The sequence below is a fragment of the Entelurus aequoreus genome, linkage group LG22 (genome assembly GCF_033978785.1).
Source record: "Entelurus aequoreus isolate RoL-2023_Sb linkage group LG22, RoL_Eaeq_v1.1, whole genome shotgun sequence".
NCBI lineage: Eukaryota > Metazoa > Chordata > Actinopteri > Syngnathiformes > Syngnathidae > Entelurus > Entelurus aequoreus.
This window is the reverse complement of record NC_084752.1, coordinates 16,013,217-16,026,291: the sequence shown is the minus strand read 5'-3', so window position 1 is coordinate 16,026,291 and position 13,075 is coordinate 16,013,217. Positions and strand designations below refer to the sequence as shown.

The window sequence follows — 13,075 nt, the reverse complement described above, 5'->3', positions numbered from 1 at the left end:
TATATATATATATATATATATATATATATATATATATATATATATATATATATATATATATATATATATATATATATACACACACATCCATCCATCCATCCATCCATTTTCTACCGCTTGTCTCTTTCGGGGTCGCGGGGGGTGCTGGAGCTTATATATATATATATATATATATATATATATATATATATATATATATATATATATATATATATATATATATATATATATATATAGTACTGTATTAGATATATATGGTTCAATTTTTATTGATTATATTATTATTGTTATTATTAATATTATTTGTATCATATGTACAGAACATAATTTTAAAAAATACATGGTTATTTGTTAAAAGAAACATAGACTAATATTTAAAAAATATCAATCTAATCAAGCTAGTATCGATCCAATACTGATATTTGGAATGCTCCGCCCACCTCCAACTGGCCTTACCTGAAGCTGGGATTCAGTGCCACTGATTAGTTGAGGAGCCAGCTGTGGAATGAAGAAGGTCTGTAAGAAAATGAGGTTGAAGCATCCTTGGCTTTTGTTACTTCTGATTTGTTCTGCCCGGCCCAATCCGTTTCCAAGTGTTCCTGGAACTGAAGAGGTAGATTTAGAATGGGACAGTGTGGAGGCAGAGATGGAGACAGAGCCGGATGAAGAAGTGTACCAAGACCTTGAACCCAGCTCTCCTATATCTGATGTGACATTCCTAAAAAGCAGATCCTCAGTACCTCAAAGAAAAGAGGCTCACTGGTATCGAATTGTCTCCGTCTCACAGGACCCCAAAGAGTTCTTTAAGCCAGAAAAGGGTGTCAGACCCGTCCCTGAGCCGGTAAAGAAAATGTTGCTAGCACCACCTCCCCCTATTGCCTCACCTGGTGGAACAAGCACGTCTAAGATGGTTGATGTGTTGTGCCATGTCGACCGAATGTACGTGAGAGTAAGACGGGAGCTCTTTTCAACTCAAGACGCATTCAAAGACTTGCAACTTGGTGTTTGTCCCGTGAATGAAGGCACTGCAGACCATTACTACCTTCTCTACCTGCTGAAAAGTGACTGTGGATTCAAAAAAGAGGTTAGCATCTTTCATTTTTTACAATGTTCCACACCATTTAGCGTGCAATAATTCCTATGAACGTTTGTGTTGTAGAGTAATAAAGACGAATTGTTTGTCAGTATTGTGCTCCACTACAAGCCGACTACTCCAGTAGTACGAGACATGCCTTTTGACATTTCCCTGCAGTGCAAATATCCACGGTAAGAACCTGTTATTTGAGGTATTACATTATCACTGCATTCCCTTTTAAGCAAATGCATAATTAATTAACATTAATATATGTTCACTTGGAAATATTGTATGGTATATGCCAGAGGTCCCCAAACTACGGCCCACGGGCCTGATACGGCCCGCCAGCCTCCAAAATCCGGCCCGCAGGAAGTCCCAAGTAAAAATAAAAATAATATATACATATTTTTTTGATATTATTATTTTTTTTAATCTGTCCTTTCTAATTTATTTTCTACCGCTTGTTACGCTCGGTGTCTCCTAGCCGCTTAGGCAAATCATATCGTCCAAAAAGCCAAATTTTTTCAACCCAATGCGGCCCCCGAGTCAAAAAGTTTGGGGACCCCTGGTATATGCTGTAAACGGGGATAGTAAGATGGACGAAAATACTGTATTTTCTTTTTTCAGGGGGAAAGTTCAAGTAATGTTAGTAAACATTGCTGCTTTAAGAAAACAGTTAAACATACCCAGAGCTTTAAAAAAAAAAAAAAATCTTTTACAGTGGTACCTCAACTTTAAAGCTCATTTCAGCCCTTTGAGACACTTGTGATTTAGGGCTATATAAATAAACATTGATTGATTGATTGATTGATTTGGTTCCACGGCTTGTACATCAAAACACTTGAACGTCAAATCAGTCCCACATATTGAAATGAGTTCAAATCAATTCTACAAGCACTGTATATTGCAATTAATGGGCCCCCTGCATCTGTGCATGTGTAGGAATCCTGGGAATTGTGCATTCCTTTTTTAAATAAATCTTTCACGGCAGTACAATCATTACATGAAATAACACTGTATTTTGTCGTTTAATGTACATGTTTTATGCTACAAACTATTAACAAATCAAAAGTACGACTTATTAGATCAGACCTGGGCAAAATACGGCACGCCGGACGTTTTACATATTTTTTTTTTTAGACCTTTAACGTCAAAACTGTCGCCCCCGTTATGATGTGCAGTGCGGTTTTTTAAATGACCGTGAGTCTTGAACTATAAAAAGTATTGCAATGGTCGAAATCTGCGCTTTTGGGTGTTATACGAGTTATTACGGTAATCTACGTCACAGCAGCTCAGAAGCAGATTTTTACGTGATAATATATCATATTGCAGGTGTTTATTACCCTTTGCATTCATATTTTGCTGTTCCTTTTTGTTGTTTTGCTTGATTGTAAAAGATGTCTATCGAGAAGCCGGTCTGAGAAGTAAGAGGAGCGATGTTCATATGTTAATATTCAGTGTTTTGTTGCTCGTGGTTAATATTGTAAATCCCACTTTCTTTATTTTCATGTACATTTTGGGTGTCCCATTCTGTAAAAAACTGTAAAATTCCATTTTGTTTTTTTGAGGTGGTCTGTCATAACGTTTTTAGAATTCTATCGGACATTGTGATTTTTGGTATTAGCAACCCCGTAAGGGACAAGCGGTAGAAAATGGATGGATGTGTTCCTGGGGAAAAAAGGGACCCAAGAACACATACTATACAGCAGATTTTTACAGCTAAATGTGTTTATATCATTTATACACACATACACCTAGGCCCCCCAAACACATTTTTTTTCTCTCAATGTGGCCCCCGAGTCAAAATATTTGCCCAGCTCTGTATTAGATTATCATTTCATGTGAAGATGTCGAAAATCAAGTGCTGCAAGGCATGCTGGGAAGGCTTTTGGTTTCCCTGGCCAAAAAACCCCACAACCGAAATCATACGTATGATCATTTGTTGCGTGAAACATGTGCCGTATATTAAATGACAAAAATACAAAACATAAAGCGTTATTCAGCAGGTGTGTACCAATCTGATGTAAGTATTGGATGATATCAGCTGGCATCTAAAATCTCAGAAGTAGTCCTGCAACGTGTTTTGTGCAAAACTGGACAGCCAGGTAACATCTCAATGTCTTCCAAAAGGTATTTTTGTGAACCTTATAAAAGTTAAAAATGAGCGAAATGTTAGGAGCCAGCAGCTACACAACAGCTAAGCAGACAATCTAGACCAGGGGTCCCCAAACTACGGCCCCCAGCGTCCAAAATCCGTCCCGCGGGAAGTCTCAAGTTTTTATTTTTTTTTGTCCCACAGCTTCCATCTTAGCTACCTCTTCTTTGTTTATAATGTCTATTTTCTGCTGGATCTACTCTCTATTGTATGCTGCAGCTGTTACATATACTGTAATACTGTACATCAGGTGTGTCCAACTCATTTTAGCTCAGGGGCCGCATGGAGGGATAAATCTGTACACACGCGGGCCGGACTATTAAAATCATGGCATTAAAACAAAAAAAATAAAGACAACTTCAGATTGTTTTCTTTGTCTTATTTTGGCCAAAAATAGAACAAACCCATTTTGAAAATATTACAATAAAAGTGTAGAAAAAAATACACTGCAGCGTTAAAGTTTAGCTCAGGGGTCACCAAACCACGGCCCGCGGGCCGAGTACAGCCCGCCAGCATCCAAAATCCGGGCCACGGGAAATCTCAATTTAAAAAAAAAAAGTGTCCTTTCTAATCTATTTTCTACCGCTTGTAACTCTCGGGGTCTCCTAGCCGCTCAGGCAAATCATATTGAAGTGAAGTGAATTATATTTATATAGCGCTTTTCTCTAGTGACTCAAATCACTTTTACATGGTGAAACCCACTATCTAAGTTGCATTTAAACCAGCGTGGGCGGCACCAGGAGCAGGTGGGTAAAGTGTCTTGCCCAAGGACACAACGGCAGTGACTAGGATGGCGGAAGCGGGGATCGAACCTGGAACCCTCAAGTTGCTGGCACGGTCACTCTACCAACCGAGCTATGCCGCCCCATATTGTCTAAAAATGCATTTTCCCATTGGTAACGTTACATGCTCGCGCCGCAGTGTCGAGAGTGTGCGGCAAGTGCGCACTCTTTTAGTCAATTAGTACGTGAGGAATATACACACACACACACACGGAGAGACAGACAGACAGACAGACAGACAAACAGACAGACAGCCCGGCCCCTGGCCAATTTTTTTTAACCCAATGCAGCCCCCGATTCAAAAAGTTTGGGGACCCCTGATGTAGACATAAGTAATGATTGTCCTTAATTGGAAAATATAGCAGTCTAAAACATGACATTTCTCAATAGAAACAAGTATCAAATAGTAGTTTCATATTACTTACACATGCAAAGAAGCGTTTAAGAAAAAAAAAGATGCAGTAACAACCGTGTTTACATCAGTCAATATACTGCGCCATACCCTTAATTTAAGGAATTATTGTGACCGCTAGGTGTCGCAAAAAACAAATTAACACTCCACTTCCAAAGCACAGGTGTTTTTTTTTCAAACCTAGCATTGTTCTGAGTACCGTATTTTTTGTACTATAGGTTGCAGTTTTTTTCATATTCATATTATCTGGTTTTAACAATAAATGAGACATTCTGTCAAAGTGTGCATTACCTTTTTAATGTTTGTTCTGCAGCCATTTTCACTCCTTCAATCCTGGCATCTCCATCCAACTGAAGAAAGGCACGGTGTACAAAGCTCTCAGACCAAAACATTCTTACATCCTCACTTCACAAGATGGTATGGTTTGCCTCTTCTACTCTTAACACTACATTTTGCATTTTATAGGGGATAGGGAACAATGTATTTAAAAATAGGGCTGTCAAAATTATTAAAACTCATGTGATTAAATCAAATATAAATGAATCACAAACACACTTAGATTAACCATGTAGTTTGTTTTGCAAGCTCTTACCTTAACTGCTATACGGTTAGTGATGAACAATGAGTGGTATGCTCGCTGGCAAATTTGACTCTGAAAGAACTTTAGATAAAACGATTACCAAGTTTTTGCAAATAAAAGACATGCATTCAAGTAAAACATTTAAAAATGTTTCTGGATGGCATTCTGACAACAAAATTGCGTTTGTGCACAAATATTGGGGGATTTTCACAATAAAATGTTAATTATGCACGCGAGTAATCACCTGTGATTAATCCAAATCCCAAAATGTGATTAATTTAATTTAAAAAAAACAATCGTTTCAAACACTTCATGCAAAACAATTAAAGCCCTTTAGAAAATCTGTGTGTAGTCAAAATGTGGAGCAGAATGAGTGCAGTACATTACAATGAAGATTAAATTATCCTGTAGAACAGTGGTCCCCAACCACCTGGCCGCGGCCCGGTACCGGTCCGTGGATCGATTGGTACTGGGTCGCACAAGAAATAAAAAAAATAAAATAAAAAAAGGTTTTTTATTTTTTTATTAAATAAACAAAGTAAAAACACATGATACACTTACAATTAGTGCACCAACCCAAAAAACCTCCCTCCCCCATTTACACTCAATCCCACAAAAGGGTTGTTTCTTTCTGTTATTCATATTTCTGGTTCCTACATTATATATCAATACAGTCTGCAGGGATACAGTCTGTCAGCACGCAAGATTGTATTTTTTTATGACAAAAAAAAAAAAATCCCGGTCTGTGCTACAAATTTTCAAGTGTTGACCGGTCCGCAGTTACAAAAAAGTTGGGGACCACAGCTGTAGAAGGCACCATATGACACACATACTGTATCCTGACATGATAAAAAATTGAGCACCAAACATACATACAGTGCATCTGGAAAGTATTCAAAGTGCTTCACTTTTTTCACTCTTTGTTTACAGCCTTATTCCAAAATGGAATACATGAATTTTTGTCCTCAAAATTCTACAGACAATACCCTATAATGTAAATGTGATGAATTTTTTTTCGTAATTTTGCAAATTTATCAAATTATCATGGCTACTTTTGAAGATTATTTCCTTGGGATCTGTCAGTAATAAAGTGCTACGTCATAAAAGTTACTAAAAAAAAAATACATTCTGCTTTTGAAGTTCAATAATAAGGTTGTTTGAACCAAATTATCCTTTAGTTTCCCTAAAAAGGCCAAATGACGCCACTAGTTTGAGCGCTTGATGAAACAAATTGATATAACTTAGACATAAACATGTAAATATTGTGGTTTCTGATTACGTTGGGAAGACTGGCGTATCAAACACCAGATACAGTGATGGCTGGATGAGAGTATGTACAATCACATTATCTAGATACACTATATTGCCAAAAGTATTTGGCCACCCATTCATATGGTCAGAATCCGGTGTCCTAATCACTTGGCCCGGCCACAGGTGTATAAAATCAAGCACTTAGGCATGGAGAATAATAATAATAATAATACCTGGGATTTATATAGCGCTTTTCTAAGTACCCAAAGTCGCTTTACATGTTAAACCCATCATTCATTCACACCTGGTGGTGGTAAGCTACTTTCGTAGCCACAGCTGCCCTGTGGTAGACTGAAGAATGTTTCTACAAACATTTGTGAAAGAATGGGCCGCTCTCAGGAGCTCAGTGATTTCCAGCGTGGAACTGTCATAGGAGGCCACCTGTGCAACAAATCCAGACGTGAAATTTCCTCGCTCCTAAATATTCCAAAGTCAACTGTCGGCTTTATTATAAGAAAATAGAAGAGTTTGGGAACAACAGCAACTCAGCCACCAAGTGGTAGGCCACAAAAACTGACAGAGGGGTCAGCGGATGCAGAAGTGCATAGTGCGAAGAGGTCGCCGACTTTTTGCACAGTCAGTTGCTACAGAGCTCCAAACTTCATGTGACCTTCCAATTAGCCCACGTACAATCTGATGGACGAGTCTGGGTTTGGAGTTTGCCAGGAGAACGGTACATTTCGGACTGCATTGTGCGGAGTGTGAAATTTGGTGGAGGAGGAATTATGGCGTGCGCTATTGGAAGAATGGTCGAAAATTCCTATAAACACACTCCGCAACCTTGTGGACAGCCTTCCCAGAAGAGTTGAAGCTGTACTAGCTGCAAAAGGTCATATTGAACCCTATGGGTTAGGAATGGGATGGCACTTCAAGTTCATATGTGAGTCAAGGCAGGTGACCAAATACTTTTGGCAATATAGTGTATGTTAATCCCATCTTTTAAAACAGTCAAAAGTCATATTAAAGTTTATTCCATACAAAATCTTGGCGACTTTACAAGATTGCGTCTCGGTGGTCATGTGAGTCGGCAGGCACACGTGACACGTGCACTCACGTTCTTCCCAATGCCCAACCAATCCTCCGAAATTTCAGGAAGATCAGAGCATGTGAAAGGAAGTAATGACTGTTATAAATTCACACCACAAGCGGGCGACATTGGTGTCGATATTAATGTGTAGTCATGATTGGACCCCAACCTAAAAGCCTCATAACAGTTGGGAAGGAGAGCCAATCCTCTTAAGTGCAGTAATCAATCAATCAATCAAAGTTTATTTACATAACCCTTAATCACAAGTGTCTCAAAGGGCTGCACAAGCCACAACAACATCCTTGGCTCAGATCCCACATCAGGGCAAGAAAAAACTCAATCTAATGGGATACAATAAGGATCCTTGGAGGGGACCGCAGATGTGGGGAAGGCCACACCCACATCCTATAGCATAAGCCAGGGGTGTCCAAACGTTTTCCACTGAGGGCCGCACACTGAAAAATCAAAGCTAGCGGGGGCCATTTTGATATTTTTTATTTTAAAAACCAATACAATATATGTATAAAAAATATACATTTAGGCCTCCACTCAGGCTCAATCCCGGGGGCCCCAAAGGGTTTTGGTCAAAAAAATATTTAAAATGTGTCATTATTCAGTATTATTATTTTTATTATTATTCAAGGTTTAAATCTCTAGATCAACATTAGGTCTATCTGTCAATATAACGTTTTTAAAGATTTAAGTTGTATGCTCTTATTGTCAAAGAAACCCGTTTTTTAATGGAAAAAAACACAAAATATGTAATATTTTTACCCAATAAAATTTGTAAATGGAATATTTCAGATTATATAATTTGAGCCTTAAAAAGGTCAATAACTCATAACAACATTGATTTTAATTAATTATTATTTTTTGAGCAATGACACTTAAAAACAAATCACACTAAAATTATTGGGGATCCAAAAGGGTCCAACTCATTAAAGTGTTAAAAAATAAATTATATATTTTTTACTGTTTATTTTTAACACAATAATCTTGATCAACTTCAGATTTATCCGTCAATTATAAGTTGTATTGTTGTTTATGGTTTTTGTTTGTTTGTTTTAGGCCCTTCCTTAAAAAAAAAAAAAAAAGCTTAGTTTTTTATATGGCAAACACAAAATATGCAACATTTTCCCCAAAGAATATCTCAAAGTGGAATATTTAATGTGACGTTGACCTATTGAATAGGTCAATAATTCATAATGACATTGATTTTGATTCATTATTTTTTTAAAGAAAGAAACAGCCTGCATGGCAGCTTTGTGTTATTAGGTTAAACATTGCAACATTTTCTTGTTCACCTGGTTGCTCTTTTATACCACTTTTTATGTTGTTGTTGTTTTTTTTATCGTATTTTTAGAATGTGCCGTGGGGCCGTTTAAAAAGTGACCTGCGGGCCGCAAATGGCCCCCGGGCCGCACTTTGGACACCCCTGGCATAAGCAAAATCACCATTGCCTATCTGTATGTAATCTGACATTTTAACTGTGGTCCATTCAGTCAAAGTCCTTAGGAGGATTTTTGTTAAAGTACGACCACTGTTTTTGGCCTAAAAATGGTAGACAGAAACCAATACGGCCAACGTAATGTTTGTTTTCAAATATGACTTCTTAAGACTTTTACGTGTGTGATTTAGTTAATCTGGTGACGGTGCTTTTTTTTTTCTAAATTTCCAAGGTGCGGTAGAGAACCAATTTGGACATTTCATTTTCAGTTTTTCCCAGACTGGATGCTTTTGCAAAAATTGGTGACTTTTCGTGCTTGTCAATGGCCTTAAAAATGCGACCGAAGTGGGAGAAAAATAAATGTATGGAACTATTCCAATAGGGCTCTCGCAGCATTCGCTGCTCAGGCCCTAATTAGTAATAATAAAGTCCAAATTGGGGCCACACAAAACAGGGCATATATCATTTATATGCCATTATGTAACAATCAGAGATCAATAATCGCGAAAGTGGCAGTTCAATATGTCCCGTGTTTGTTTTGAAATGTATTCACTTGTTGTTTTAAGCATCAGGGAATCAAATTGTTGGTGACAAATCATTCATGTTGGGAGAGCCGATGTACTTTGAGGTGAAACGAGCTGACGACAGACCAACGGACCTGAGGCTTTACATTAACAAGTGTTTCATGACGCCGTCCCAAAATTCTAACTCGGAACCGAAATACGCCATTATCGACAACCAAGGGTAAATTGCTCAACTCTCTTTTTTTTTTTTTTTTTTAAACGTTATATAATGAGACATTTTAACATGAACCAATGATGTGTGCTTTTATTGCAGCTGTATGTACGACAGTGTGGTAACGAGACAGTCCTTGTTTCTCAAGGGCCCCTTAGATGTCCAAAAGTTCCGCGTGAGCGCCTTCATTTTCAAGGACATGGTTGCTACTTCATCACCGGTACGATCGGTTTGATTACACGCCTCAAGTGTAAAAAAAAAAAAGAAGACACTATTCTTTTTTTGTTTTTTAAGCAGTTTCAGCAGCTCTACCTGCACTGTGAGTTGTCTATGGCCCATCCCACCCCAACTCCGAGATCAAAGGCGTGTCATTTTGATCAAGCTGCTAAAAAGTGAGTTACTGCGACAAATTACAAAAAATAAATTTTGGTTCAGTTGATAATTAAAGTGTGTGGTTCAGGTGGAAGGAGTTGTACGGCAAAGATCATGTGTGTGCCTGCTGCACGGAATCCTCCTGCATGTCACAACCAAAAGGTACAAATAGGGCTTGTGATTGTGCAATGCATTGTGGGTGCCGGGTAGCCATTTTTGCTGGACGTAGGGTGTGTTTACATGGCTGAGCAACATATAGATTGTAAAAAACATAAAAATCCAGGTACTGCACCAAGACAAACTGTACCTTATTCCAAGGACCTCGAAAAATAAGTTAAATTGGTGGAATTGATCCATATGAGCACGTCCAATATAGAAGAGTTGTACCGTATTTTCCGGACTATAAGGCGAACTTAAAATCCTTTTTTTTTCTGCTCAAAACTCAACAGTGTGCCTTATTGCCCAGTGTGCCTAATGTAAGGAATAAGTTTGGTTGAGCTTACTCACATTGAAGCAATTTTATTTGGTACATGGCGTAATAAGTGTGACCAGTAGATAGCAGTCAAACATAAGAGATAAGTGTAGGCCGCACTATGATGGCAATATGTCTCAAGTAAACAACACCAACATTTTAAATGTTCCATTGAAAATATAGAACATTACACACGGCGCTCAAAAATCTATGAAAATGTTTTAGTACGACTTTGGTAAGCTATGAAGCCGCACCGCTTGAAGGATTGTCGGCGCATTAAACATACAAGTATTATTATGGTGTGTGTATAAGGTAAGACATTATCTGGCGTTTTGTTTCGCAATATTATGCAAAAGCAACTTAACTTCTGGTACCTGCTGATCTGTATTTGGGATCTGCATAAATCCTGAAAAAATGCGTGAGTCCGCCATTGTAGTCCGTGACGACACTATAGTCGATAACCTTCTTCTTTTTCTATATCTTCTTGTTATGGGACATTCATCCACCGCTGTTGCCATTTCTAATATAAAGTAGTGTAAAGTTCTTACTTATGTCTGTCAGTAAACTCCCAATGAAAGCGTTAAAACATACCGGTGTAGTGAGTTTACATTATTCACCCAAGAAACTTTAGTTATTAAAGTTCCGGTCGGACGTTTTTTCCCGGGACACATTTCCTGTGTTTCCGGATGAGGAGATGCTGCGCCGTTGATTGATTGAAGTAAAGTCTGAATGTCATTAAAACAGTTAGCTCCATCTTTTGACACTTTTTCAACTCCCGTCCTTGCACGCTACACCGCTACAACAAAGATGACGGGTAGAAGACGTTGCCAAAGGTGAGCCACATAAATAAGACCGCCCACAAAACGGCGCACCCGGAAGCGACTGTCAAAGCAGCTTGAAGATGATCTGTAAAACATCATCTATGCAACATTTTGACCAAAGAACCACCATCACATGTTATGTAGATCACAAAGAAGTGTTTTACATTCAGACAAAAAAAATTACTCCTTTAATGCGCCCTATAATCCGGTGTGCCTTTTTATTAATGAAAAAAGATCAAAAATAGACCATTTATCGGAAGTGCGCCTTATCCGGTGCGCCATATGGTTCGGAAAATACGGTATATATTTTGTTAACAAAGTCAGTTTTATTACCAGTGAAACATTTCAGAATGCAAAGTCTGCTAGCTCATCGTCCTCCATTCCAATTGCGCGTAATCTACAGCTTTCATCTCCTGAGTTTAGGATGGAGTGAGGGTGCCCAGCCTCATTTCACAAGCAGGTTTCCCCCAAAAAACAAGCCCATGATTACTTTTAAATACTTCGATCACTGTGCTACTGCTCCTATAATACCAATCCCTCCATTTTTTTTTTTACTCATCCATGACTAAAAGTAAACACACATGCTTTTTTCAAATATACTGTACGTTGTTTGTCGCCCGCAGCTAGCTAGGCTAACGCTAACAGCCTACTAACTGAATACAACATGCTTTGATTCAAACTTACCAGTGTGAAAATGCAGTGAACACAGCAACATGTACCAGGTGATGGCGTTAAAAGTCATGTTTGATCGTCTCACGGCTGCTAGCCAGGCCCAACTTCCTTTGGCTTTGCTTTCACGCTGTAAATGAGAAAAAATCTTATCAAATATTTTTTTTCCTGAAGCGATCATGATAACGATTGTGTCAGTTAATAATGCCGCACATTTGCGTCATGTTTTGAACTTGTTAAAGAAAAAAACAAAACTTAAGCACAGTCTTGTATTCAGCCATGTAAAAAGGGGGTCCGGAATCCAGCATGACCCACAATGCGATGCATTTCCACATCACACTTTCAAGCAGTATTGTCTATTTTACTTTCTGTGGAAGCACAATTCACGCCTCCACAAATAGTAACACGGTGTGTAAAAACATTTACTGATATGATGAAATAATTTCCAACAGCTTCTGGCAACGTGGTCTCAAGTCCGTCTTGGAAGGTCAGCTTCAAGGGTGATGATGCGAACCCTGAGTTTGAGCTGTCGTCGAGTTCCTCCAGCTGGGGAACATCCATCTCGGAGGACATGACGCAGCATGGAGACTTCCTCAGTTACTGGGACACGAAGACGTGAATGAGTACTTTTTAGAAATAAACTGACTCCATGTTATCGGTGCTGTTCAATATTTAATTGCCATCTACATGCAGTCATGCTGTAACAAGGCCATGATAGTCGGAACACAAGCTTTTATTAACAAGGTGGAAAGTAACATTAAGGCATAAAATCCTGTCTGTGGTCATAATAACCAAAGTTATTCTAATTTGTCATTGACTCCTCCCACTCACACGTCACATTTTCTACACTACTTTCCTGCCTGCCCTAGGATAGGAACGCAATTAATAACTTTAATGGAAGTTACACTGTGGTCGAATAGAGTTCCTCAACTGGTAGGGCTGGACGTATCCATCTAAATTATCGATAGTACGGATTCCAATGTGGATATTGGTATCATATCTATATTGGTGTGGTGGGATCGATACTTTGTTGCAGTTTTTCTTGTAATAGACAATTGTCTGTAGTAGGACTCAATAAGGGAATACTTTATTTACTATTACATTGTTGTATTTAGCTATAAAAATATTTAGTCCTGTCAAATTAATTTTTAATCACATTTTTAAATTGCATTAACCATGATTAATCACAAGTTATTGTTCGCTGGCTTTATTTAAAT

At 38.3% G+C, this 13,075-nt stretch overlaps 1 protein-coding gene across 2 annotated transcripts; it reads left to right on the top strand.

Annotated features, from left to right (window-relative positions):
• Positions 1-455: 455 nt before the first annotated feature.
• On the top strand, positions 456-12,513 carry zp3c (zona pellucida glycoprotein 3c). Of its 2 annotated transcripts, none has more exons than XM_062033569.1 (8): positions 456-1,084; positions 1,160-1,266; positions 4,738-4,841; positions 9,356-9,533; positions 9,627-9,744; positions 9,819-9,916; positions 9,985-10,058; positions 12,311-12,513. In XM_062033569.1, the coding sequence occupies exons 1-8, from the start codon at positions 506-508 to the stop codon at positions 12,475-12,477; spliced, it is 1,425 nt and encodes a 474-aa protein (XP_061889553.1). In that variant the 5' UTR covers positions 456-505; the 3' UTR covers positions 12,478-12,513. The 2 variants fall into 2 exon arrangements, with proteins under 2 accessions (XP_061889553.1, XP_061889554.1); XM_062033570.1 differs by having other exon boundaries at positions 457-1,084; positions 9,822-9,916.
• Positions 12,514-13,075: the final 562 nt, after the last annotated feature.

Coding starts and splice junctions, on each gene's coding strand:
- zp3c (XM_062033569.1), top strand. CDS start 506: ATGAAGAAGGTCTGTAAGAAAATGAGGTTGAAGCATCCTTGGCTTTTG. Junction 9,745..9,818: donor TGGTTGCTACTTCATCACCG/GTACGATCGGTT, acceptor TTGTTTTTTAAG/CAGTTTCAGCAGCTCTACCT. Junction 10,059..12,310: donor CTGCATGTCACAACCAAAAG/GTACAAATAGGG, acceptor AATTTCCAACAG/CTTCTGGCAACGTGGTCTCA.